Source organism: Nipponia nippon, unplaced genomic scaffold (assembly GCF_047370975.1).
Source record: "Nipponia nippon isolate SJK-2023a ecotype South Korea unplaced genomic scaffold, ASM4737097v1 scaffold_1, whole genome shotgun sequence".
NCBI lineage: Eukaryota > Metazoa > Chordata > Aves > Pelecaniformes > Threskiornithidae > Nipponia > Nipponia nippon.
The window spans coordinates 161,776,415-161,804,180 of record NW_028262290.1 but is presented as its reverse complement, the minus strand read 5'-3'; the positions used below and the strand labels follow the sequence as shown (position 1 = coordinate 161,804,180).

The following is a 27,766-nucleotide window of genomic DNA, read 5'->3' as shown; positions in this document are numbered from 1 at the left end:
TGAACAGTCCACATTTTGCTGCCTACTGCCTACCAGTCCTGAACATGGTTTTGATCTGGAAGATGTCCCCTCCACCCCCAGCATCCACCCGGCTCACCCGAATCCCATATAGATTCTTTCCCCTATGCTGGTCACGGTGCCCAGAGTCATGGTTTTGTGGAGAGAGTAGACACTGAGATCTGGCCCCGTGAATTTAAGCCTCAAAGCTAGGAACTTCAATATTTCAGGACACGGGAAAAACACACATGCACAATGCTCTGTTTCTGCCTTGAACATGCCCAAACGCCCTAGACGACAGTGCTGAATGAGACCAAAGCCACCATCCGTGGAACACAGACACAGCACCTTCTGCAGCAGAAGGGGGGATTTACTGAGCTCTGGGCCAGCAAAATAAAATCCATGGCTTTCCATGAACTGCAACCACCGCTTTCATAGCACGAGGTGCTGAGCATCCTCATTTGCCCTGTTTTTTTAGCATCAGTCTGAGGTTCATATTCATGCAACACTTCACCCCTCTCTAATCTACCCCAAAATTACTTACAGGGAGGTCTCAGTAGTCCTAACAGCTGTGTCACGCCGTAGACAGCCCCAGTGGAAAATCTGCATGAAACTCACAGCCGGGTAGCCCTTAGTGTATCCCACGAGAAGCCCTGCTCCGCTCCCCACACCCTCGGTCCTGTTCACTGCCTCCCAGTGGTCTCTGGCAGCTGGTTTTATCACCGAGCACTGGGCTATGTTGAGAGGATGAACCACTTGGTCTATTTTTAGGAAAGAGTGAAATTGCTCTTCCACCAGGCTGAGTCAATCATGAGTTTTAGCAACCCTACACGGAGGCTGGGAAAGTCTGGGGGCCTGGCTTATTTTCAGAACTTATTCATTCAAAATACCCCTGGTGTAATCCAGTACGGGACAGGGGATGCTTCCAGGCAGCAGTGCAATGGGGAAGAGGCATTTGCCTGACTCACTGTCATGTCCTCGGGCTGTGATCTGCACAGCCAGGCCCCCTTCGCCTCTGGCCACAGCCAAGTTTTTAAGGGAAAAGCTGGGAAGGTGACACGTATTAGCTACATTTTTCTGGTTCCTTATTTCCTTATCAGTTCCAATATTTTAGAAAAAAGAAAGAAAAAAAATATTTTAGGAAAGTGAGGGGAAGCGTGTATGCCAAGAAGGACGATCGAGCTATCTGCTTTATGGCGAGCTGGGAATCATCCCCATCCTCGCAGTCCCTCCCTTAGCAATGTGGTGCTGCAGGGAGGTGCTCTGGGCGGTGTTTGGAGAGGGATAACAATAAAGCACTCGGCCCCAGAGGGCTCTTGATGCCCTCAAAGCTCAGCTGGGCAACAGGTGCTACTTTTAGCATACTAATGGTGGGCACAGCTGTGTGCCAGAGCTGGGGACCCTGGCCTGGTCATGCTGATTTACAAATGCAAACATAACCCATGGCTCTGGGGCTTATTTTAACAGCCCACCTTTACCAGTCTGGGATAGTGATATGGCTGAGGAACCCAGGAATGTTTGAATCAGGTCCAGTTGTTCTCTCTTTGGTTTACTTTTCTGACACCTTTAGAGAGCATAGGCTTGAGTAAATCACCACGTGTCAATGAAGGCAGATGTGGGTTGGCTATGCCAGTACCAGAATTCACCATCACTTGAGATAAAACTCTTACTGAGAGGTGCTTAGGATCACAAAACACAGGGCGAGAGCCACAAGAGACCCATGCTTGGTCCCATCCTGCTTGTACCCTCCCAGGCCATGCCCATGGCCCACGGCACCCAACGCCAGACAACATGGGACTGCAGTGATGGGGGAGAGAGATGCAGGGACGTGAGCTGTGCTGGACTAGGCGGTCTTGGGGCAAAAATCATATCTGTTTTCTCTGCTAGCACAGAGCTGTCTTAGCCTTTCTCTGTGGTGTGTTTGTACAGCATGTAGCACAGGGACGTCTCCATTTCTGCTGGGCTCATTGGTCACATAAAGATCTCAACGGCATTGCGCTGAGTAGGTGAAGCGTGACCCTGGTCCCCAAAGGGGCTCCATGCTTTTTGCTCCAAAGGGCCAAGCAACTTGCCACTGATGATTTTCTGGTTTGAGTTGCTTAAGTTTTTGGTTCCCTCCTCCTGAATACTTTTGCTGGAGTTTTACAGGGGTGTTTGGAGGGGCCGCTGCCCCTCTCTTTCCCCTGTAGGTCTGCAGGTATCAGTCCCTGGAGAGGATGCTGCACAGCAACCAGGCTGCATTCAGCATGCGATGAGGTTTCCTCACCAACATCGCATCACATCACATCACGCCCAGCTCCAGGTGACTACCTGTTTTCACAGAGGCTCCTGGAAGGGCCCAGCTCCTCTCTACCATAGCCCAGTTTCTTTAAACATCCTGCAAGGCTATGAATTACCAGTCCCCTGCTGTCTGCGTTAAGCCCAGTGCCTAGCAAGACCATTACCCCTCCTTCTGAAGTGGTCTCCATTTTCTTTGTTGCTTCCTTCAATAAATGAGGAAAAGAGAAAAGTACTAAATTAGAATGGGCTGAAATTTAATCATCTTGGGAATGGGGGGAAATACAGCCCCCCTTTTTACTGCTGCGTGCACAGGAGGGACTGTATATCGTGAGCAATGGCTGTGTGCAGAATGAAGCGGCCCCTGCTGAGTGTACCCGGTGATGGGGAGCGGGAAAGCAAGGGATGTCATTAGGAGGGTGGTATGCTGGTCTTTGATCACCAACCAGGCTGTGAGTCAGAGGGCTGGGGATGGCAGGGGCTGTCAGCAAACACGCACCCGCTCAGGTAGCATGAACTGCATGGCAGGGGTGTCAGCAAACACAGCAGCAGGCTGGGGACAGAGGAATCTTATGTATTCCATATGGGTGGAGGGACATAAAGGCAGGAGGTGAAGGGCAGAGCATATTGGCTCAGTCAGCAGCTCACAACGGGTGTGCATGTGTGTCCTTGTGGTGTGCATGTGCCCAGCAGGAGCACACAGGGGGCATGCATGTATTTACACAGAGCTCTCTCTTCATCTGCAACATATATTTGCCCATCTGTCTGCCTAGCTGCAACATACAACACACGTATACAGGGGTGTTGTGTGCATGCATGGCTGTCTGTTCACTCTCCTGCTGCTTCTCTGTCCATCCCTAGGTGGAGGACATGGTCTGCTACTGATTGTGACTTCCACATGTGTCCCCCCATTAGTGCCCCTGCAAACTGCCCCTGCAAGGACTGTTCTACAAGCCTGACAGATCTGAGCTACCTGACAGCTCTCTCCACACAGCTGCTGGGAAAGGGTTTTTCTCTTCCTGTCTGGAAGACAGCAATGAATTAGAAAGCAGGAAATGAAAAAAAAATATAATCATTGTGGCACTGGGCCTTTCTGAGAGGCACTGAGAGTGTGATAGGGGGAGATCAGCAGCACGGGGACACGGGGGTCTGGAGCAGAGGGCAGCCCTGAGCCCTCGGCTGGGATGGGGTGGCTTCTGCCAGGAGCTGAGAGCAGGGCAGCAGGGGCTCAGCAGGGGAGAAGCTCTTTAGGTTAGATCAGGTGAGGGCGCAGACAGCTTGCAGGAAAAGCCAACTAGATGGGACCAGCCTGTCTGTTTTGATCGCTGCTGTCAGCCCAGCTGCTGGCAGAGCTCGGCCAGGCGTGAGCGGAGGCTGATCGCTCCCCTGCCCTCTGCGACCACCTGGGAGCTGCTGCATGCTCCCATGGCAGCCCCCAAAAAAGGTGCCTGCAATCCCAGCATCCCCAGCCAGCTATCACAGGGGCTGGGAGAGGTGAAAGGGGATGGACGGCACCTGCTTCTGCCCCTTCTTTCTGTGATGCAGAGTGCTCTGGTCAGGGGGGCAGTTGGATCTCATGCTTGAACACCCCAAGTTTCCCTCCTGGCTGAGTTGCAGAGGCACAAAGCGCTTAGAGCTGGACAGATTGGCCACTTACAGGAGTCCCAACATTCAGCTCCTGCTTGTCATGCTCATGAAAAGCAACAGCTGAAAGGGAAATGAGCTTTTAAGGGTTATTTTGACTGCAGAAACCTTTATCATTGCAAGTGCCAGAGCTGCCTTGAACTCAGAACTGTCTGTAGCACAAGCACAGCCTTTTATCTTAAATCAGCATTTTCCCCCCACCTTTCAGATCTTTCCAGTTCACTAGCGATATTCTCCCAAACCTGCCTGCTGAACGGTGTGCTGCAGGAGGGGGGAAGTTGGCTGCAAGTCCCCAGGTCATGGAGATGGAGGGTGCCAGCCTCCTTCCACCGCTCGGGCTGAGACACAGTGTCCGGTGGCTGCTGTGCAGCAACATCCTTGCGAAGACCAATTTTGGGACTGAGGTGGGACAGTTTCATTGTCGCTAGATGGCACCGCACCCCCTTGCAGGAGAAACTGCGGGTGCTACAGCAAGGAGGGGAAACACCCATCCCCTGCCAAGCAAACGTTGCAGCCAAACCTGGGTCTCCCTGCACGCAGGATGGGGGACCCCATGGTTTTCTGCCCTCTCCTTCGCCTCCTCTCCTTGCTTTGAAAATTCCCCTTGGATAGAGGTCGAAACGAATACAGAATAGAAAGGGGAAGGGGGAGGAGGGAATTAAAGACATTTTGGAGGCTGTCTGGATGCTCTGTAATTTGCAGTCATGTCAGGCTCCTGTTTCATCTTTGCTCTGCACTGAGGTAACATCCTCATGTGCCCTTCAGCTGAAAGCACTGAATAATGGAGCTATATTAATACATACTTGCACAAGCATATGTATGTGTGTGAGCTGGGGGAATGGCATGCCCACATGCATGCCCCTCTTTTTTTTTTCTTGACTATGATCTTCCTCTCTCTCATTGCCAAAATTCATCTAGAAGTTGTTAAGTTTTAAACCCAGAGTACTCAGGAGACTCCACCTGCAGCAAATTAGCTGATGCCTTCTTCTCTTTAATATTAAAGGACTCAAGCTTTCAACCATTTCCCTTTGGGGAAAATGATTCCTTGATTTACCATCGTCCTTCCTAGGAAGCATTTTGTTCTATCATGTAAGTCTTCCACTGCTCGGTTTAATCTCATTACTGCTAACTATAGCCACTTGGACCTCTTTAATTAGCGACTTGGTGATGTCTTTGGTGTCAGCTTCCTCTGGATCATCTGATATCTTCAGCGTGGCTGGGGATGTAGCCTGGCTGGTTTAGCTGCCTGGGAATGGGCTTTTCTAAGGGGTGTAGCAGCCTTCCCCTTCAAGCAATGCTCAGGACTCCAGCAGTGCCTCAGAGGTGACGATGCCGTGTCTGGAAGGAGGTATAGCAACCAGTGCTTTGACTTCATGTGTAATTATTTGGCCCTGAACTGTTGCATGGACATGTGTTTGCTGATAAGCCAAATGCCAGCCAGCAGAGCTGTCTTGAACACTGCCAAGCTGTTGTCCTCCATATCACAGCATCCCAGACCTGAGGACCATGCTCTGTGCTTAACCTTACAACATTGTGTGGCTTCAAACCACTTGACACTCTGCCTTCCTCATCCCAGGTCACTGCATCGGCTGGGTGTCCCCTTCGCAGTGCTGGGAAGGGTCTGTGGGACAGTCCCCGGGTGATGGTGAGGAGGCTCCTATAGAAGACCTGCCCTGGTCTTCTATAGGAATCTCTTCGTCTTCATGTTGGGGCATGTGGAGCACTGATGTCTCTCTCACTCCATGGGAATGACCAAGCACAGCACACGTATAGTCCTGGACATGTCTGTCCCAGAAGAGTTATGGGACAGCTGGTTCCTGGACTTTTTTAGGAAGCATTACAACTCCTGTCTCTGAGCAAATCCAACACCCACATCAGAGGTAGCTGTCATATTCCCAGCTCCCTGGCTGGAATTGCCTCCCTAGAAGGACCCCACACCATGTAAACCCTAGCCCTACCAAAGAAGCCGTGCTGGAGACAACATGAAGTCTTTGCTATTGCAGGGCCTTTGAGTCAGGGGCTGGAGAGTGGTGTAAGGCTCTAAGATAGACCATGATTCATCACACACCAGCCAGAGGAAGAGATGCTCCTGAGATCATGTTTAGCAAGATAGCATGATGACTTCATGTGCTTTGATATTAAAAAAAATGCCACCAATGCTGTGGAAACTTCAGATCCTTCATTTGTCTGTGTGCTCATGTAGGAGACATCTTTTCCCATGCAGTTGGGTAATTAAATACAGTGTCTCAAATCCAGGCAGCATGTGATTTTTTTTCTCTTGTGTGAAAGAAAAGGAAGAAATAGACAGGAAAGAGAACAAACCCTAGATAGATAGGATATGGGGTCCCTGGATTCCTGATCCAGGCCCAAAGCAGGCAGGATGGTCCTCCTGGTCTCAAATCCACTCATTATGGGATTATTGGAGAGTTGTTTCTTTCTGCCCCAAATCTACAAAACCTTCCTGATAGTGAATTTTGGTAAAATTCAACACTTTCCCATGCAAAGCTTCAGCTTGGATCTCTCACTGTTCACAGATGCCTCTTGCCTTGAAATATCCCTGACTTGCTTTAGTCCCAATGATATCACAGTGTTAGGGATCACTTACATGTCCTATCTTAAGCCAAGGATGACCGTGTCTGATACATCACTGCTGCCAAATCCAAAAAGGAGCTCAGCCAAGACTCCTTAGTTAGGTACAAAGGAACCTCTCCCTTTTCCTGTCCTCAAGGTTGAGGTGCAGGGAGATATTACTCATCCCAAACTAAACATGGACGTACTTCTGCCTTGGTATTTAATACCAGCTATTTTTAAAATGCTGGGATAACGGTACAGGGAGAGTCAGTGTGGCTCTGTGGACTCATCACTGGCCCAGATCCCAGCTGTGTTGGGTTTTGCCAGCTCCATGCATTGGGACCGATCAAGGCTGGAAGGGGTACAGTCATGGGGTCGTCTGCTCCCAGAACTCCGTGTCCTTGGCCGCACTCCTGCATGGCCCATCCTGGCAGTACCCACACGATCCACAGCCAGAATTGCCCGGTCAGTCTCTGCTATGGGATTACACGGGAAATATAACTTTGCGCAAGGACCAAGTAGGCCCTTCCCAGTTGCAACTATAGAGCTGGCAGTAGAGCAGCAATGATGACTGATAATCAAAATAAATCCAACTCACAGCTTCTGCCTGTGGCTGAGTCATCGGCTGTATCCGGCACCGAGGAGATGATCACCTGTCTGCCATGGGACAGCTTCCCTTCCTGTGTGGGAATGACAGTGGGGAAAAAGGTAAATTCCCATAAATAGAGGAGAGGAACTGCACAAAGCCCCAGTGTGGGGAAGGTGACTGCACCAGAGGCTTTCCAGAGGCAAATGTGGCCCTGACATTGCCTCCATATATTGTGTGTGGTTTGGACATTTTTCCTGTAGACCTGACCCAGGCTTGGCTTTTCTCTGTTCTCTCCAAGGACAGTACTTCACAGCTTTTTGGGCCCCCCTCTGTTTCCAGAGCTAAATGGTATTTTCTCTACCGATGCTCATTTTTGAGGCAAGCATTTCTGGGTCAGGTTTATCCATCCATTTCCTTTACCTCCTTCCACAATGATTTCCATGTCTCAGACCCAGTAATGATTGGTGTTGCGCTTTGCTGTACCCAATGAAGGGACCAGTCTCTCTTGTGGAACAGTAATCGCTGGGGTTATATCGTACAGCGATGAGATGTACATGACCATTTCAGACAGAATCTCATCCATAATTAATATTCCAGGTGATAATGACTTCATGAGACTCGCTTGTTTCCTTGATGCAGGTCTCTCTCTGATCTAGGCTGTCCGTTCCTACCAACTCCTTTCTCTCCAGGTAAAGGATGATAGCAAGGAATAGTTTGTTGAACATATGACTTGTGTCCCTGATAACATTAAATCACCCAGAGCTGGATAGGATTAGAGATAAACTATGTGGGACCACAGAGAGAAAGATGGCTGTCTGGATTGAGAAGAGAGTAACAGGGCTGGAAGCAAGTTTAAGCCATAGGTGATATTATGAATTTGTCCTTGCTTGTAGATGTTGCCTGGCACTAACTTCCATTTCCAGCTCCTTTGGTGGTTCAGTATTTAATAGCAGAGTCAGGTCTTTCTTTTGCTTGTCACTGCACATGACACCCCTTTTCCACTGGACGCTGTGGCATTGCAGAACCTGGCCTGAGGGACAGCCAGCATGTGTTTGAGGACCTGGTGGTGTGTCTGCCAGCTTTTAAAAATACAGGAAGAGAGGTGGCCTCCATACCGCAAGGGTGTGCCAAGGAGTTTTCTGCTGTAGGCTCTGTTGCTCACCCTCACCACATCTTGGAGCAACGCTGTCCTGATGGTAGCTCTGATGTTACAACATGGCTCTCCTGTAAACCTGCTCTTCCTTCCCTAACCATGGAAGACCAGGCTTTCACAGGACAGGCCCCATGCCCAGGGATTGGCATCAGTGGATGATGAAGCATCACCATGAAGCCCAACCACTTATAAGGATGACTCTGGACACCCAAAGAAAATAAATTTCCAGAAGCTTTTGAAGAAGAGCACCTACTAACCTTTGCAGGAGACTCCTTCAATTTGATGCTGGCAGAACTCCATTGTGCCTTCCTCTGGATGCTCTGAAGAGAGGAAGGGAAGGATGGGTCTTTATGGGGCTTGGTGTCCATGCTCAGGGGTTGGATTGTTGTCAGGATTCTGGCATTGGTCTCCCTCTTCCTCAAAATGTCGGTGGGAGATGGTGTCTTGAATGGAGCAAAATGTAAACTCTTACATCGTGGAGTGGCTTTAGGAGTGTCAAAGATGGTCAGGAGTCCTTTGAGGTTCCTTGTAGGGGCACTGATGTTAGGGATGGGAAGATCCTCCATGGACTTGCTCGAGCACATATCACTGGGATGGCTTTGAGATAAGGCATGTTTTTTCCCCATTGGACTGACATTAGTCTGTGATAGATATCTTCTCTCCATGAGCTAAAAAACACCAAACAAACATCAAAATAAGTTCGTATCTAACTTCAATAATAAATCTTCTCAAATGTTTATTTCCTGCTCTTTTTCTCCAAGTGTCACTTCTGTTGAACTTCTAACTTTTTGGGATGAAAGAGTGTCCCATCACTCACTGTCTGCTCTGTGTTCTCTGGAGTAAATGTCAGAGACATGATCTAAACACACCTTAGCCCTTTCTGAAGCATGAGAGAAGTTTCTGTCTTGCTGGTTTCCAGTGAAACCTCCTGATTTGTCCATGGTCATGCAAGGAAGCCTTGGAGTAGAAAAAATATGACCACTGGTTGTCTTCCCTCTTGGATCACTGTCTTATCCCCATGTCCATCCTCTTCCTGTAGGAAACTGTGTTTCCAAACAGTCAGGAAATCTCCCTCTCTATCATTTCATAGGAAACCTCCAGTTTCATCTTAAAAATCTGGACTGGAAATAAAAATTTTCAGATTCTGCCTTTTTTTAATGAGGTGCAATTCATCTTTCTCTGGTCAGTGGGAATCAGCCCTGTCTTCAGCAGGGAAATTGGATGAAGTCCAGAGTATCTGGCTTCCAGTGTGTGATTTTAGCATTGTTATTCCAGGCTGTAAGAGGCCCTTATCACAAAGCAGGACCCAACATGCAAGTACAGCGCTGAGAACTGCATCTTATGCCAATGAGTTTGCAATCAAAATATGATATAAAGGACACTGGTAGGTGGGAGCTGCACCTTTGCCATGATGTGAGAATAGTAGTCACAGCTTCTAGTTAGGGGGGAATTCAGTTTAAGATGCTGAAATGTAGACATCTAAATGTAGCTGCGAGCAAAATCTACTCGTGAACTTGATGTCTAGGTCCCATTACAGACAACAGTGCCAAGAAAGTGATTTCTGCACCCTAGGGTAGAATGACAGAAATGACACTAAGCACCTACCTTCTTTGGTAGGTGCTTAGTGTCATTTGAGACACACAGGGTAACCCCCAAAGCCTCCAGCTGCTGGTGCAGAGGGGCAGAGATGCCTCAGTGTCATATCTGTCAGCCCAGTGTGGCTGTCTGGGTGCCTTAATGACTTTCTGTACCCTTGCCTCAGGCTAGATCTTTCCCTTGCTTCCTAACCAGTGCTAAACCCTCTTCCAGGTCCTCCATCTCTTGATGGTCTTCCATTAGGCTCTACCCCTACAATTTATTCACTCCAGAGCAATATGAATGTTATATATGAAGCTTTCATCCCATCCTGGAGCATCTTATATGTGTCAGTCCATCTGTACATACTAAAAGGGAATTGGATCTGACCTGCCCTGAGATGTCCTCAGAACAGCACCAGATGTTGCAAAAAATGCTAGGTTTTTTTTTGTCTCTAATTGCCAAGAACTGGCGCATAATGTTGTTAGGATGTGCTCTGTCCCACCTAGTCTGAGCCTTTGACTCTCACCTTGGGATGTTCTTGCTTTGACATGTTGCTTTCACAGTCCAGGATACTCTGGTACCTGCAGGGAAGACAGAAAATGGCGCCTTAATCTTTTTTTTAGCCTGAATGTATTTTTCCATATAGTAGACAGGCTCTTTCTGCCTTCCCCTACCCTCTGGAAAATATCAAACCCAACAGACTTCAAAAACAAGCATGAAGAGTGAGAGAGGTGAAAAATCCCCAAAGAGGACTGGTTTTAGATCTAATGGATTAGTTCAGTGCAGTGCCACTAGATCCAGCATGAGCCCTTTGCTCCCAAGCTCCGTGCAGATGTGTCCCTGGAGGACCCCATCTCCCCACTAGTGGAGGATATGCTGGGGGGGTTATATTGGCTGAAAGCGGTGTTTTATTGCACTTTGCTGATACGTGGCTTGCAGCTGAAGTCAGGCTTTCAGGAAAGTCATGTTGTTTATTTGTTCAGCTTTAACCTAATGTGAAGTGATTTATCAAGTCACTACCTGACCTAACATAACACCGGTGATGAGTGAGGCCTTTGCAGAAGAAACCACCTTCTTTCTCTTCCTTGCTGTAGGGAGTGCACTTTCAGCTTTCTCCAAAGACCCTCTCAGATAGATGACTATTTACAATGAAAACTGACTAAGTTTGGGATAGTCGGAACTAAACCGTCCCAAGGGGAAGTTCAAGAGACAGTCTTGACAGCTACTCTGTCACTCTTATGTTGAGGGACATGTACTTTGGGTTCTGTTGCTAAGCTTATTTGTCTCACTCTTGGCAGCATTGTGGTCTGATCTCAGTCATGGGTTGTAACCAGAAAAGAAATTAGCCCTTAAAGGGCTTGGGTTGAAATGTGAGTCTCCCTGGAGCATTTTGGTTAGAAAGAGTTGAGAGACAAGGGGAGGGGATGAGATGGCCATACCCCTCTTGTCTCCTCATCAGCACATCTCTCCAGCATTTTCTGGTTTCCCTCATGGCACCTTAGAGACTATCAAGATTAAAAGCTTTAATTATCCATCTGGGAACACTCCAGTCATTGGGGTCGAGGGCAAATTCCTCTGTGTCATTGTATTTGTGGAAATTTGTTGAGCGGATCTGGCTTTTAAATCGGGAATTCTCTTCCAAGACTAAATAATGCATCAGTAATATATAATGGCTAAGAGCACTTATGGCAGAAAAGTACTTGCCTCTGGCTCAAGACCCGACACGCTGGGATGCTGTGTTTGGGAAAAACGTTATCTGAGTGAGATTTTTTATTATGGAGGCAGGAGAGGGAGACTTCACCCTGGAACCCCCCAAACCTAAGGTGAACTGTAGATTAACCACCCACCTGGCAACTAGTTCAGAGACGGACACAGATTTTCTCACAGGAATTACTCTGCTCTCTGGACTGCTCCTTGGAGAATGGCACAGAAAAGGAAAGGACTGAGCTGGCCTCAGCTTCTCAGCTTCTTCCATGTTCTCTGTCTGCTGGCATCAGAGCAAGAGAGCAAAGGTTATGGTGCTGGATGTGAAGATCCAGGGAAAAGAGGCCAACAATTAGTGCATCCATCTCCACTCATGGGATCGGTGCATCAGTAAAGGGCTGTGGAACAAATGCTGTCTTCACTGATACATCTGCAAACCTCATCACATAAATTCACTTCTGAAAAAATAAAATAGGGTTAAAGAAGACACGATTTAAATTAAATGACTCCTAATGCAGGGAATGGGTCTTTTCCACCTCTGCATACCACTTTTCTCATTCTCTTAGATCACCCAGTTCATCTCTGTGACAGGGAGAGGGAAAGAACCTGAAGAAGAATTAGCTTTAAATAATTTAAAAATTATTTGATGGAAATTTTGTATATGCATCATTGGTTAATTTTTTTTTATGTTTCCAGTGTTGCATAGACCTGAACCAGCTCTGAATTCAGGCAGTAACTGGACCATTAAGCACCTCTTGGCCTCTTCTGTCAGAAACGTTCTTGTTTTCCAAGCTTCAGAAATGTGCAGCAGAAGTCTCAGGCATTGGATTTGCCATGACTGATCTGACACTTGGAAGTACATTAGGTCATCTGGGGTTCATTTTCTGAATTTAGACAGAGCTCTAGGGACCTATAAGTTATATGTAATTGCTCTTTAATTACTGACACAGACATTCGAACTATGGGATTATTAGATACTTGTATTTAGATTTTGAAAATAGTTGTTTTAAAAGCCATGTTGCTTGCAAAATACATTTCATAAGCAATTTCTATTGCACTGTCCCGAGTGTTGGGCTGTGCCCAGAGCCGTTATCCAGCCATGTTTGGGCGTCCACTTCCAGATGTGCTCAAGAGGGGCAGATTTTCTGGGAGAGTGGGGTGTCATTCAGCAGTTTATTAATCTCTGCTTCCCCTCTCATGCCTTTAAGACATCAGAAATCAAGACCAGAGGGAGGGAAATATATTTCTCACCAGTTGCTTTAGAAATTTCCTTTTTTTTTTTTTTTTTTGTTTGTTTTCCAGGTCATTTCCCGTGATGTCAGAGAAGAGACAGAATTGTTAGATCACAGACTCCCACCTCCCACAGTCCAGGGATTATTTCCCGTTTTCGCAGTGATGTCTAACATTAAATAATTCCAGGTGAAGAGCCCTCGAGGGATTTACTCTGTGGCAGAATGAGCCTGTTAGGAGGGAAGTGTTCCCTGATTTTCCATTTATATCCCCCCTTTTCCTTAAATACTGTACAGGCAGTCAATGGAAATATTCATTTCAGCCCACCCTGAACAGTTCCCACAATCAGCACACCATCCCCCAGCTGCTAAGAGTTTACAGGATTTTTCTGATATTAATTCATTCCATCTTCTGTGTTCTGGGAGGGTTTTTGTGTAAAATCACTTACATGCTAGAGTGCTTTCCTCCACCCGAGATCTGCCATTTGATAGTCTCCTTGGGGCTCTTCAGCACCACGCTTCTGACTCCTTCCTCTCCCCCTTCTTTACAAGACAGGAGGCAAAGTCCCTTGGCAAAACTGCAATTAAATATTAAAAGCTGATGTGGGAATGGGGATGGTATGAATTGGAGAGCTGGCACTGAAGAGCAGAAGAGACGAAGCCTCCTTCCTGCTCCTGTCAGCCTGTCACAAATTATTGAGGTCTCATTCTTCCCCATAAAAAAAAATGGGTAAATTCGGATCCCAGCTAGGGCACCACCAGCCATCTAGACCAAAAGCTAGATTCTGATTTAGGTGGAAATCTGCTGGAATCCATCTCCCTGCCTTGTCCCAGGTGGAGCAGAAATGAGCCCCTCTGCATGGGGATTTTTAAAGGGATGCTTCTGGCACAGGTCATATATTCATCTTCCAAACCAGTGAGTTTTTTCAGCTCAGCTTGTGGTCCCCTGTGCCTGTGGCTTTTCTGGGGAGGTTTTGCATGAGCTGCAGGAGAGAGCATCTCCTTGGGGTGCTAACAGCTCTAGGGAATACACTGCTGCTCCTGGCAAAAATGAAAGGTGGGCCAGGCCTTGAGGGAGGCAGGGTCCAGATGAAATAAATTGAAATACTTCACTATTAGGGGTGAGAAAGGGCAGGACTGTCTGAGGGGATCCAGTTTAGGCAACGTGTAAGTCTGATTAAAATCAGAGTTTGGCAAAGGTGACCTCTTAGCCCTCTCAAAAAGTATCACGGCCACAAACAGAGCTGCTTTTGCACCTAACAATAACTGGGTTTCTATGAAGTTCTTTCTGGGGATTTATTCTGCGCACGCTGGAAAGTTGACCAAGCAACAAAGCCAGTGCACGAATAAGAGCAGATAACAGTGTGTTGGTTTATAATGACAAGAAGGGCTGCATTTGACATCAAAAGCTGGAAAATCATTTACCCAGAAATGTCTAAGCTAAGCAAGAAACCTTTGACACGAGGAGTGAGTGAGTTAGGGCAAAGCAGAGATCTGGATAAACAAACTGGCTGTCCCTGTCATTACTTTACAAAATAATAACTTGCACTTCTCCCTATGTTCTGATTCAACTCTTACTGAAACAAAACCTCTTTATCCAGCACCTAAAACCAACTGAGAAACATTAATGATTTTAATTCTCTATCCTGTGGGTACGGGGAGTCTGATTTCATATGGTAGACTCTTCTCATGCTATCAGTCGTGTTCATTGCAGCAGTGCCTAAGGACCAGCCTAGAGCACAGCCCTGGCTTTGTACATACTCAGATTTGTGCCAGACTTGAACCCTTCACCCTTCTTCTGTGCTCCCAGGGTCTCCCTGACCTGCTGGATGTTTCCCACTGAACAAGATTCAGTTCTTGGAGGATTTTGTAGGATGCCCTGCACTGTAATGGGAAAATACCAGTGACTTTAGTAGCTGCTGGGCTATCAAAAGACAAGTCTGACGGAGGCTAGAAGGTTTTTAGTTGCATGGGCAAAACAAGGCTCTGAAGCGGGGGTGCTTCCTTGTTATTTATTTAATTTAGAGGAGAAGGATTTGGCTGACAGAATGAAACAATGAACATTGCAGTCCATCCAATAGTGAGTAATAGAGGCCGCTAAAAGACCCATGAATTATTTCGGGGACTACTGCTATCCTGTTCCTCTCTCCATAAAAAGACTGCATGGACACAATGCTCTGCATAGCTCCAAGGCACACTCACCAGATGAAGTGTGTTTTGAAACTGTTTTTGCCAGGATTACAGTGCCTTAGGCTGATTCTTCAGCTACTGTCTCTGCTGGGGGCCTTGCTCAGCTCACAGTGATTTTAGTCTTCGCTATCAGCAGTTCACTGGGTTTGCTCTGTTGGCAAGTGCCTGTGGGAAGATGGAAATGAATTATTCATGCCGAGAAGTTTCTGTGAGCTGAGAAGAAGAGGTGGGTCCCAGTCCAGAGAGGGAGCAACGTCTGCTGAGTTAGAGCTATGCACACCTGCATGCTGTTGAGCTGCCCCTTTCCCCCCCCCCCTTAGTCCCTGCTTTCCAGAACAAAATCCCACAAATCCTATTCCCTGTTTCTCCTCTTGTTGCATCATTTTCATGCTGCTGTAAGTAGCTTCACTGGTTTGAGTAGAAAAGTGCCTGAATCAGGTTGACTTGCCTCCAGGTACCAAATCATGGCAGTGGGGGACTGGTTAGAAGATGGAGGGACTGAACGTACCAGTCCCCAAGACACCTTTTCCTCTCACAACCAAGGAAGGGAAATCATTACTCTTGAAGACTCTTGCCTTGTGAGAAGTTGGAAGAGGTCTCTTGCAGAAACTGGGAGCTTTGATGGGACATGATTTCTGAGCTTCTGCAGTTTCCCCAGATGGAGGATTTGGGGTAAGGAGGTGCTGTGAGGACCCTTCTGTTCATGTTCCTCTATGGCCCCTAAATGCTCTTTCCAGTCACCAGCCCAAGCAACCGTTGCCCTGTTTGGTACACAGATTTTCTTTTGGCTGCTCTTCTCCTGTTCTCCAAGGGAAACAAAGAGCTCAGCACTGACTGTGCTCCTGGAAGGACCTTTCCAGATGTCCTTAACTCTGAATAAAATGTGGTGGCCTAGTATGCCAAGCTAGAAAGAGCAGTCAGCCACGAATACCTCTTCTGTTTCCTACAGAAAGGTGGAAACAACCATGTTACTTATGTGTGCCTCCATCCCAAGGACCCTCTATATGGTCTCACCCTGGGAGAGAAGATAGACGAGAGGTTTTAAGAAGCCAGGCTGCACTTTGTCTCCTCATTGTGATAAACAGCCAAGTCACACCCTTTTCCCTCAAGCAATGGGAATTTGCCTGCAGAAAATGAGAAGGGAGCTAGAAAGTCCTCCAGATGCTTCCATGATCCTGGGCAGCAAAGTTCCTCTGTAGGTTCCTCTGTAGGTTCCTCACAACTCTACCTGTTACATCTACCCACCCTTCCTTGCCCTGTGATTGCAACATAGGCCTTCTCCAGGGTAGGGGATGGAGTTTTATTTCAGGCACTACGAGGCTTTATTGCCTGCCCAGGACATCTCCTGACCACCAAACTAGGAACAATAAGGTTTCCTTTTTTTTTTTCCCCCTGTGGTCAGACACCCTGTGGGGACACTGAGAGCACTTGGTTTGGCCAGCCAGGGCAGAGCAACGCATCCAGGCTGGGAGCCACAGTTTGGTGTCTCATCCCCTGCCGAGGCGCTGAGCTCTCCAGCACAATGGGCAAGGGTGGGCAACGCTGCCTGCACCTCCCTGGCATAGTAGGCAGCAGGCAGGCAGCCATGTGAAGCAGGCAGAGGGAGTACAGGCAGGGCATAGAGGCAGCTAGCAGGGAACTTTGAACTGGGAGCTATTAATGGTTAACATAGACAATTATTTCTAGCTGTGTCAAATGGACTGACCTAAGCCCACATGAGATTTGTGCTGACCAGACAGGGACAGCAGTTTACATAACCACTTCTATTATTTTTTTCTTCTTTTTTTGCAGTTGTATAATGTTGTTTTGATAGCTGTATTCCCACTAAAAAGGTGCGCGTTCCTTTTTCTTCCCCCCCCCATGTGCCCAGCCTCTGTTGCTTTGCTGCATGCACATTTGTGCCCTGCTTGTCAGATGGGTATGTGTGGGGATGGTGGGATGGTGCAGGGTGCGAGCGAGCACGAGAGGGAATAAATCAATTTGGGTGTGAATAGAGATCTGCTATTTGTTATAAACAGATTGATGCATAAAAGATTTTCTGAAAAATACTGGTTGTGATGTGTGTCTCCTCCAGATTTGATCCCCTGTCAAGGAATTTACAGCAAACTGGCTACAAGCAGTAGAGAAGAGCCAGATTTTGTACTCTCCCCAGCATGTTCTCCCTATTTTTGGGGGGGTAAGGGGAGCTGTTTCTGTGGCATCAGGGTGGTGTATGTAGCTGCATAGTGAGTGTTTGATCCTGTAGCTGAAGGCACCGTGCAGCTCCAGGGAGCTGATGCTGGCAGAACTGATTTCTTTCCTTTGGTCTGCTGGGTAGGGCTCTGCACTAGCAGTTTACTAAGGATGGGTGCATTAAAGGAGGAAAAATCCCTGCAAAGTCTCTGGTATTGCTTTCTCTCTGCTTTCCGTCTTTTTCTTGTGTAGAGTACCTGGATCCTCGCAGTCATTTCCATAATTATTGGTTTCATGTGAAGTAACCAAAAAATTATCTATCAAATGCACATGTGGAACTAATGGGACTTACTTGAAAAGACCTGTCTTCGCATTTACAGCTGGCACATTGCTCAGTCCATTTTAATGAGCTTCCACGGCATCGGCACGTGCTGAGGAGGGAGCTCACGTGCACGCTTGCCCTGGGCTCCGGTTTCATCCCAGCGTGCTAAAACACAAACGCATGGTCTGGGGGGGCAAGCGTGGGAAAACTGCTGCAAGAGCCTCTGTGGATGCACACTGCCTTTGAACCCCTCCTGCTGCAGATTGCCAGGTCTTTTTTCTGATTTTTTCATTCAGGGTGGAAAGCTTGGGAGACTGGCTTTTCTTGGGAGACCTCTGTAGTGGCTGGGTTTTGTGATGGCTGGAAAATACTGTGACAGGATATTTGGTAATTTCCATTTCAAGAAACAGGATGGCCTCTGACTTCCTCAAGGAAAGAAAAAGATCAAAACGTTGAAGTTTTCGGACTTCACAGAGTCAAGTTCAGGTGGAGGTTGAGATGCAGAGATGGCCAAAGTTGTATGGTCCAGGGTGTGGGGACATCTGAGACCAACTCCAGCTCCTGCTTAGCCTCAGCTTTCTCAGAGACCTTGGCATGAAATGCAGCAAATCTTGGACTTCAGTGGAGTTAAGATGTGGCCCTCAGAACATCAGCATTGCCATGGATAAGCTCACCCACCACTGCAGGGTGCGTGAAGGTGAAGTTCACCCTGGACTGTAAGAAAATGAAACACTGGGCCTAACATGTTCAAAAGGAGAGAAAGCTTCTGATGGCCTTCATTTAGAGTTTTGGGATATGATTTTGAGAATAGCACTGGCATAGCCTGTAGGACCTGATGGGGTTTGTGAGTAGAAAACACCCTGAGCTGCTGCCCAGAGTTGACTGCCTTGTGACACACAGGGGACCAAGCTGAGGGGTAGCAGCAGGGCTGTGGTGCCTGGTTTGGGGTTGCATTCAGACACAGCCCACCATCTCCCCAAGGAGCAGAGTGGTCCTCGAGCAATACCCGATGATGGCCTCCCCATGACACACCACAGCATCCCCCTCTGTATGAAACATCCTGAAGCCATCTCCACAATGGCCAGATGCTGCACCTTAATGGGCTCTTCTCAGTGCTCACAGCCTTTTGTGGGGCATCTTAACCACGGGGGTGTGAGCTCCCCCTTTTAGGACATGACTCATCTCCCCAAAATGCTGCTGCTTAAGACCTGCTTTGCCCTGTTCCCAGGTGGATTCTGTGCCTGTCCCCATGGCTGCCTTCGTCTGGGGGAGTTCTGAGCCAAATTTGCCCCTCCTGAACCCAGCAATGTGACCGGCCATACCATGGGGCCCCATGCTGACGTTGGGGAGGGGGTCATGGTTTTTTCCTTGCAGAGTAGGACACACTGTGGAGCAATGCCCCAGGCTTTCCCAAGCTGCTCTCAAAGGGGTTTCATCCCCAAAGCCTCCCTGATTTCTTCCATGCCTTTCTATGGGTACAAGCCACATCTGCTAACTCTTCATTTCACTTATGTATCACAGAAGAGAAACTGCCCGTTTATGTCACAGTGAAAAATAAATGCTGGAGTGGGACAAAAGGTGAAAAGAAAAGAAAAGAAAAGAAAAGAAAAGAAAAGAAAAGAAAAGAAAAGAAAAGAAAAGAAAAGAAAAGAAAAGAAAAGAAAAGAAAAGAAAAGAAAAGAAAAGAAAAGAAAAGAAAAGAAAAGAAAAGAAAAGAAAAGAAAAGAAAAGAAAAGAAAAGAAAAGAAAAGAAAAGAAAAGAAAAGAAAAGAAAAGAAAAGAAAAGAAAAGAAAAGAAAAGAAAGAAAGAAAAAAAGAAAGAAAGAAAGAAAAAGAAAAAGAAAGAAAGAAAGAAAGAAAGAAAGAAAGAAAGAAAGAAAGAAAGAAAGAAAGAAAGAAAGAAAGAAAGAAAGAAAGAGGAAGGAAGGAAGGAAGGAAGGAAGGAAGGAAGGAAGGAAGGAAGGAAGGAAGGGAGGGGACAACTAGAGCTACCTTTAATTTTAGAATATGAATAAGCCCATGCAACTAAAAGCTGTGTGCCTCTCCTCACCCTGAGCGCTCTGCTTGTCCGATGCACTGCTTTTTCTCAAGGAAAGACTTTGTCTTTTCAATCCTTAGTGTATAAACCATCTTATTCTGACCATATGGGACTGCAGTGTCCCTTCAGGCTGATCATGTTTTTTGTTCACAGGCTTTTCCCTGCAAAAAGGGGTGATTGCCTGGGATGGTTTTATGAAAGTGTTTGGAGGTGGATGTTTCTTCCACCCTCCCCAGCAAAATGCGAAACCACAGATTGTTCAGGCTTCAGTTTCTCATTGAAAAGTATCTTTTTTTCCCCCCTGGGAAGCTCTGAAAATTAAAACCAGCAAAAATACATTTCTTGTGAGAAGGAAATATTTCCTGGCTGCCTCTAAGACACCGTGGGGCTGTGTGTGTGTGTGTCTGCAAACTACAGAGTGTGCATATTCTGTGCTGTTGTACTCTGTGGGCATACATCAGAGCTGGGTGCAGCCATAATACGGGGCAAAAGCTTCTGCTTTCCCCCTTTTTTTTTATGAGCTGGAGAATACACAGTGCCATGATTGATGCTAAAGGAAGGGGACAGGCAACAGCAGCCCCTCATCATCCCTGCCGTCTCCTCCCTGGCGAATGCACTCTTGCGCACAGTTTGTGGTGTGGTTTTGGGTTGTTTGGAAGATATGCAAAGGTTTGTTGACCATTGGGGTGTCCTTTTTTTCCATGCCTGCACTAAAGGCTCTTGGCAGAGTGAATTCTTGTACCTGAAAGTGTTGACTCAGAGGAAAGGGACCACTGCAGAGTAGCTCAGGGGGAGCTGGCTGAACGGCACTGCTGCCTGCCAGCCCCGACCATGAGCCTTGCAGCAGATGTGTGGGAAATCTGTTAAGATCTGTCTTGGGAATGTGATCAAGTGCAAGTCTAGGTGAGGGGGATATGCTCCCCGCTTTGGGCTCAGCAGAGTGGGCGAAGGGCCAAGAGGCAGCTCAAGTCCTGCATCAATGCACCGCTGCTGAAACCCATGCTGGACGCAAGCGGCAAGCCTGGCTCCACTCGTCTCTGATTCTTGGCAGAGGAAAATGTGTGTCGCTCCATCGCTTTCAGCTGGGGGTCTGGCCCTGAGCATATCTGGAGCATAACGGCTGCATAAGGACCCAGTGGTGCTGGGGGGTGGTGGGCCATCTCCCCAGGGCCCAGCCCAGACAGCCCTGCTCCGTCTTCAGCCTCTTTCCAGCTGGCTGGGGTGCTTGGCAGCTGTCATCGCCTCCTCTCGGTCCCCGGGCTGAGTTCCCTCCTGGTGTGTGGTTAGGAGCAGAGAGAGGGTTTTGGGCAAGCGGATTGGGAATGGGGCAGAATTGCATCAGTCTTGCATGTGTCAGGACTCCAAACTGCTCTTCTTAGCCTCAAAACCAGCTTTTTTTTCCTATCAGGCCTGGTTTGTCATTCAAGATCAGATACCAGAATGACGTGCAGGTTGAAAGGTGCAGATATGTGCTGTTGTTTTGCAGCAGGTTGCAAGGCCTTGCAGGCTACAGGTGAACTGGCTGGGTATCAGTTTTATTACACTTTAGTACCTGCAAGTCCTCGCTGAGGAGATACATTCCTGAGCCCTATGCATTTTTCTTGAAGGTCTTCACATTGCCAGCTTGATGCAACTGCTAAGAAATAGATCTGGCTTCCTATCTGCATGATCCTTTAGAAAGATGCAAATAAGGAGGGAACATTTGCATACCAAAGTGACATCTGAATGAGATTTAGTCAGTATTATTATTAGAATCGTAGAATCATTTAGGTTGGAAAAGACCTCTGAGATCATCAAGTCCAGCCATTAACCTAACACTGCCAAGTCCACCACTAAACCATGTCCCTAAGCACCATATCTACCCAGCTTTTAAATACCCCCAGAGATGGGGACTCAACCACTGCCCTGGGCAGCCTGTGCCAGTGCCTGACTGCCCTTTCCGTTAAGAAGTTTTTCCTAGTATCCAACCTAAAGCTCCCCTCATGCAACTTGAGGCCATTTCCTCTCATCCTATCACTTGTTACTGGGGAGGAGAGACCGACCCCCACCTCGCTACAGCCTCCTTTCAGGCAGTTGTAGAGAGCGATAAGGTTTCCCCTCAGCCTCTTTTTCTCCAGGCTAAACAACCCCAGCTCCCTCAGCCACTCCTCACCAGCCTTGTTCTCTAGACCTTTCACCAGCTTCGTTGCCCTTCTCTGGCCACGCTCCAGCACCTCAAGGTCTTTCTCGTATTGAGGGGCCCAAAACTGAACACAGGATTCGAGGTGCAGCCTCACCAGTGCCGAGTACAAGGGGACAATCACTTCCCTGGTTCTGCTGGCCACACTATTCCTGATACAAGCCAGGATGCTATTGGCCTTCTTGGCCACCTGGGAACACTGCCGGCTCATGTTCAGGTGGCTGTCGACCAACACCCCCAGGTCCTTTTCTGCCAGGCAGCTCTCCAGCCACTCCTCCCCCAGCCTGTAGCGTTGCATGGGGTTGTTGTGACCCAAGTGCAGGACCCGGCACTAAGCCTTGTTGAACCTCATACAGTTGGCCTCAGCCCATCGATCCAGCCTGTCGAGCCTTCCTACCCTCCTGCAGATCAACACTCTCACCCAACTTGGTGTTGTCTGCAAACTTAGTGGGGGTAAGTAACACACATCTTTTATTATTATTATTATTATTATTATTATTATTATTATTATTATTATTATTATTATTATTATTATTGTTAGCAGTTAGCAGTGGTGTGCTTCTGCTCATCAGGAAAGGTAGTAGCTGGAAAACAAGAGATGTCTTCCAGCCCTTCTTTTCCTGTAAAGAAAGATTTGTGAAGCCTGAAACCTCCCATCCCATGGTGCCACCACTCATTCAAGATACAGAAAGTGATCTCCAGCCATGAGAAATGGTGTATTAAAGGATTCAGAGGCTGCCTGTGTGCATCCCGCAGCATCGGCTGTCTGTGGCTCTGAATACGCTCCCAGGCAGTTGTTGAATGTGTGGAGCCCCAGGGACGTCCCCGCCAGGAGAGAGGTCATCTGTCTACAGCAATGTGGGGACATTTGGAAGAGTGTGTCGGCAGGCATGCTACAGCATGTGCCCTCAGGAGCTTAACGTGCTTCTGACAAGACAAAACCCCGTGGGAGCTGCAGGCTTTTGCTGGAGAGGAGTCAGCGAGCACAGATCACACGTGGTGGTGGTGGGGGAGGTAGGTTTGGCGATGCTGCTGTCTGCTCAGTCAGTTACTTTTGCTGTCTGTAAGGCAAACTCAAGATTAGCTGTGGACAGATACTATGTGAATAAACCCTCAGCAGCAGAGGCTCAAACCCCTGCTGTGTTCTCCCCTCTCCTTGCTTGTGACCTCTTTGCATTTCTGAGCTTCATTTATTTGTTTACAACCCTGTTCTCTATCTCATCTTCACATCTTCAAAGGTAAATACTCTAAATACAGTGTTTGTCAAGCAGTTTTTCTGTGTTTTCTATAATCAGTATTTTCCCTCTGTATGGGTTGTTGTAATCGCTTTAGCCTGAAGGACTGAGGTTCACTGCTCCCTGGACTTCAGGTCTATTGTGAAGTGGCCGCGGATACCCCCAAAGTGCATTGGGGGACTTTGTCCATCCAAAGAAGGCAGTCCATCTAGGATGGCAGGTTTGGGTGGCTGTTGAATTATTGTTTCCAAATCGTTGTATTCCAAGTAGATCTTTTTTCTCTGGGGGTTGTTCTGAGCTGCCCGCTGCCCATGCATGGAGACCTGCGTCTACCAACTGCTCTTCCTGGTGCATCTCACCCACAGCTGGGTGAGCAAAGGGGACAGAGACTGAGGGATATTTCTTCTGTTGAGGCTCAAGGGTCCTGCTTGCAAAGGTGTGTGTGTCCAGGGACAAGGCACCTTGGTCAGAGCCCTCTTCCATGGGTGGATGCCATTGGTGCCGTACAGTTCCCTGCTGTCCTCATCCCTGGAGGAGCACCATGCCAAGCAGAGGGAAAAAGTCTGGGGAGTGGGAAGCACTGAAGCACCTTGGCTTGTTCAGGGAGTAAAAGCTCTCTTGGAAGATACCTTAAACCAGTCTCTCAAACACATCCCATTGTGGAAAGGATCTAGAAGGCAAAAATATGCTTTTTTTTTTTTTTTTTTTAAACTTCCAGTACATTTTCACTTCTGTGCAGTTTATTTTCCCAAATCCCCTCACTGCTGTCCTCCATCTAGCACTTTCCTCCCCACAGCTCTTTGCCTGAGGACACATCGGTGAAGCGTGGCGGGCTCTGCGCTGGGTTTCCTGATGCTGCGATAGCACCCATTTCCATGCTGTCTCTGCACAATCTTTCCCACTGCATTTACAGCAAGAGAGGGAGCTTCTCCCAGGACCACGGTGTCAAACTGGGAGAACTCCCTGTTCCCCTGTCTTCTGCTCTTTAGGCAGCGATGATGTTCTGGACTTGTGCAAAAAGGTCTGAAGAGGAGGGTCCACCCACCTATTTTTGGTAACAAACTCATTTGGCCTCCTCCGAGGACACAAGAGGGCGCTTCCACCTTACTTTTGGGGAGCATTCACTCATTCGCAGGCTTTTCTCTCCTCTTCACCCCGTCAGCTGGAGAAGGTTGGGTGAAGATCTTTAAAGCAGGGAACTTGTTTCCATATGTGTTTGTGAGGCACTCAGCTGAAAGGACCTTCATCCTTGCAGGATTTCCAGAGCCTCCCACAGAGTAATTAAATCGTATTTATTTGTACAAAATAGGGGGAGTCTCCACTTCAGGATCTGATAGATTTTCAGATGATATCTCAGAGGAGCTTGGCTCTAAGACATGTCACTGATTTTGAGCATTCACTGCAAAAAACACAGACATGTCAAAATGTCATTGCTGGGCTCTTCTGTGACTATTAATAGAAATGACAGATCCAGGGGAAATTTCACTTTAAAACAGGAGGTGGGAGCCTGTGAAGGGAGAGGGGACAGATTTCATACTCAGTGGGTGCAGTGGTGGAGGGGGTGCAGTGAGCACATCAAACGTCTGGTCTTCTCACCACCAAGGAGGAGGTAGAACAGGTAAGAAAGCTGCCAGAGGTTGGGAAACCACCCTGTCCCTGTCTGTTTAATAAAGGTAATTTCCTCCCTAGTGTTCTTTTCATGAGAATGTTGTTACCTGCTCTTGGCCGTATCCCAGCCATGCTCTGGAGATGGAGACCACAGGGCCTCTGACCTCCAGGCTGACCTGCAGTGCACAGAAACGTCATGACACTGGCAGGTAAAGGTACTTTTTATTCACTGCTATATCCAAATGCTCCATACCTGGTGTCTGAACAATGTCCTGGATGTCCAAGCTGCACAGCCGTGATTGTATACAGGCAGCCTTGATATTCCCTTCCCAGGCCGGCTCACTCTTGGGACCTGGACTCAGTCTCCTGTGTTGGAGTCTGCTTTCCTTCCTCCATCCACCTTCAAGGGATGTTGTAAGGCTGTTTCCAGACAGGCTGTCCCCAGAGAAATACAGCCTTAAGGGACATCCATGCAATGGGAACATATTTTGTCTCTCATTGCAGCTATGAGAGCAGGGAGTACTGCAGCTGCACCTAATTACCTACTCGTAAATAGAGCCCAATTAGCCAGTGCCCAACTCTTCCTGTGTATCTTTGTCCCATCACCTCTGTTTCAACATGGGGAAAAGAGTTTTTCCTCCATGTGTTTGGACAGGGATGCTTTTGCTACAGAGCTGGCAGAAAGGGGAAAAATGTTTATAGCAAGAGCAAGGCTGACCTGGAGAAGGGCAGAGAGCATGCTGACAGGCAGAGAGCATGCTGACAGCAATGTCTCTTCATACAACCTTCAGGAGAAAATCAAAGCACTGGGGTATTTTTCATTATGACAGTAGGACTTAAGATTTTCCTAGGGCCGCACAGTCTCTAGGATGCAAAGATAGTGCTTTTTTTGTGAGTGCTGGGTGACTTTGGATGGGTTACTGCCTGGTATTTTTTTTAAAAAGAAGGACTATTGAATCAAGATGCTTTTAAGACGTCTGTCCTGCAGAAACTGCTATATGGGAGAAAAGGTCTTTCCTGAAAATCAGACCATTTTCTGGTGTGTAACGCTGTGTTCTGGAACAAGATGCTCCCCAAACACTTGTTACATGTTACAGGATTTTTTAGTGTTCTAGTTTTAAAGGAGCAACAAAAGCCACTATGGGAAAAAGAAACTAAAGGTGCTTGGCACCTTTGAAAATCAGAGTGCCTCTGTTTAGGTCCTAAAATATGGAGCTTGACACAGAAAGGTTCTGATTTCCGGAGCATCCATAGCTTCTTGGGTCTGGAGTTGATGAGGGGGCTTGTGAGCAGCACTGCCAGGCTCTGAAACTGTGTGCTTCCTTTTCAGCCAGCTACAAGAGACTTAAACAGACCATTCTTCTCCACTGGCTCATCCCAGGTCAAATCCAAATATTCATCAGAAGAAAGAAATCCCAATGCCCAACCTTGGCAACCTCTGATCCCAGCCTGGTCCTTGGGCCTGGAGCATCCTCTGGTAAGGCTGGAGGTAGGAGGCAGGAAGGAAACCCAAGGTATCTTGGAGCCCAGCTTGCTGCTCTGGTGCCTAATGGCTTCCACCCTGCACCATTGCCTTGGGGGATTTTGGCCACAGAGCCAAGGCCAAAGTAGTAGGATGGTAGAGCAGGACAGCTTGTGTCCTGGTTAGACACTTTTTTGAGACCAGGAGGTTACAACCAAGCACATTTTCATCATCAGCATGCACCCTGGCACTGTTTCGGCCTGGGGTAGCATGACCCCAGGCAATGCTTGAGTCTGGTTTGGATGTGGCCACACTGCTCTGGGTTTCACTATATGGATGCAACACGTCATGTCTTCAGGACTGCAGACTGACTTTTTATTAGCCCAGAAGCCTCTCAGACTTAGGGATTACACTTAAAAACATGCTTAGTTCTCCTTAATGTGCATACAAGGGTCCTGCAAAAACTAAATCCATCCGTTGAACATCTGATCCTTTCTGAAAGAAAGTAGGACATCTAGGTGGAAGAAAACAATGTGGTTAAGAACTTTATCATTGGACAAACACTGCCTGGGCAAACTTTTGGATGGGTCATGCTCTTGTGCATGAGGTGGCACAGGTATTGGTATTTAAAACTCAAAAATAGAATTTATTTATCCATTAGCAGAGAAATGTGGCAACATCTCCCTCTTTATAGCCATAATGGTATCTGTTGGAAGGATCTTCCCAATGGTCTTGTCTCTTTTTCCCTGAAGAGCCTGTATGAACCCTCCTTCTTTCTTCTAAGCCTCCACAGTTTAAAACCTTGACCTTCATATCAGGCAAGAAGATGTTGGAGAATTTCATTAGGGGATCCTGCACCTATTTGTCTTAGTAAGCAGGACCAGTTTTTTTCTGGGTTTGTTGGGGGTCTATATGCCCCATTTTATTTGCTTCGCCAGGACTTGGCCTTGCAGCATTTTCTTACTGTTGTTTTCACATTTGCAAGTTGCCTTTTCCCACTGGGCTCCAGGCTTGCACAGGAAAACATCCCAGATCAGATACCATAAACCCACGAACAGCATTGCTTAATGCAATCCATTTTGCAATGTTTCCACCCATATCTGTTTATCCCCCTTGCCTGCCTTTTCACAGCAGGGTGGAGGCATTTGCTCCACAGCTCTTTGCAGTTACGACCTCTGCATTCACAGGGACATGCTGGCCAGGCTTGGCTGAGCACAGATGTGAGAATGTATTGCAGATATTCTCCACTTTTTCTTGACCATATAAGGGAACGTTGCCCTTCCTAATGCTGGGGAACGGGGCTAGTATGAATAACTTGGAGGATTAAGAATGAAATCTGGAGCCTTTCCCCTCTCCTCCTTGCAGGCTCATGGGCTGGGAAGGATTGTTACCATCTGAAGGCTGGTGAAATGGGTTGGCTCCTTGCTGTTCAGCTCCCCAAATTCGTTCCGGCAGTTTGTTGGCACGTCTGAATGGGTCTGGGGATCCAGCCTGGATGGAGTCCTCCAAACCAGGGCTGGAGAATACTGAGACAGCCTGCACGGAAAATCTGCAGTCACTCGCTGTGCCCCCACTCTGTGGCTAAATAGGGCACTCGAGTCTTCAGGGCTGAAGTCCATCTGGCTCTTCACAGTCACTTAAGCAGTGTTTTCAAACAGCAGCTGCCAGGGCACCCTCTTCTGCTGCTTTGTATGCCAAGAAAGAGAAGACCACCCCTTGTCTGCAAGGAACGAGTTCAGTGTCTACTAACCATTCCCAGCTGCTGCTTTCAGCCAGGGAAGCCTGGTGGATGCAGGGGAAGTGTGGAGAAGGTGGTCC

General features: G+C 47.7%; 1 protein-coding gene across 3 annotated transcripts in view; it reads right to left on the bottom strand.

Moving 5' to 3' along the window:
- XIRP1 (xin actin binding repeat containing 1) overlaps positions 1-13,281 on the bottom strand; it is a 34,641-nt gene extending 21,360 nt beyond the window's left edge. The window contains exons 1-5 of one of the 3 annotated variants that reach the window (XM_087730942.1): positions 13,192-13,281; positions 11,657-11,793; positions 10,336-10,390; positions 8,489-8,899; positions 7,088-7,169 (exon numbers count right to left, since the gene is read on the bottom strand). In XM_087730942.1, coding sequence (XP_087587068.1) covers positions 7,088-7,169; positions 8,489-8,899; positions 10,336-10,390; positions 11,657-11,784 — 676 coding nt within the window. In that variant the 5' untranslated portion in view covers positions 11,785-11,793; positions 13,192-13,281. Of the gene's footprint in view, positions 1-541; positions 681-7,087; positions 7,170-8,488; positions 8,900-10,335; positions 10,391-11,656; positions 11,794-13,191 lie in introns of those variants that run through there. The other 2 variants (XM_009475356.2, XM_087730959.1) reach the window with 2 other exon arrangements.
- Between the last annotated feature and the right edge of the window lie 14,485 nt (positions 13,282-27,766).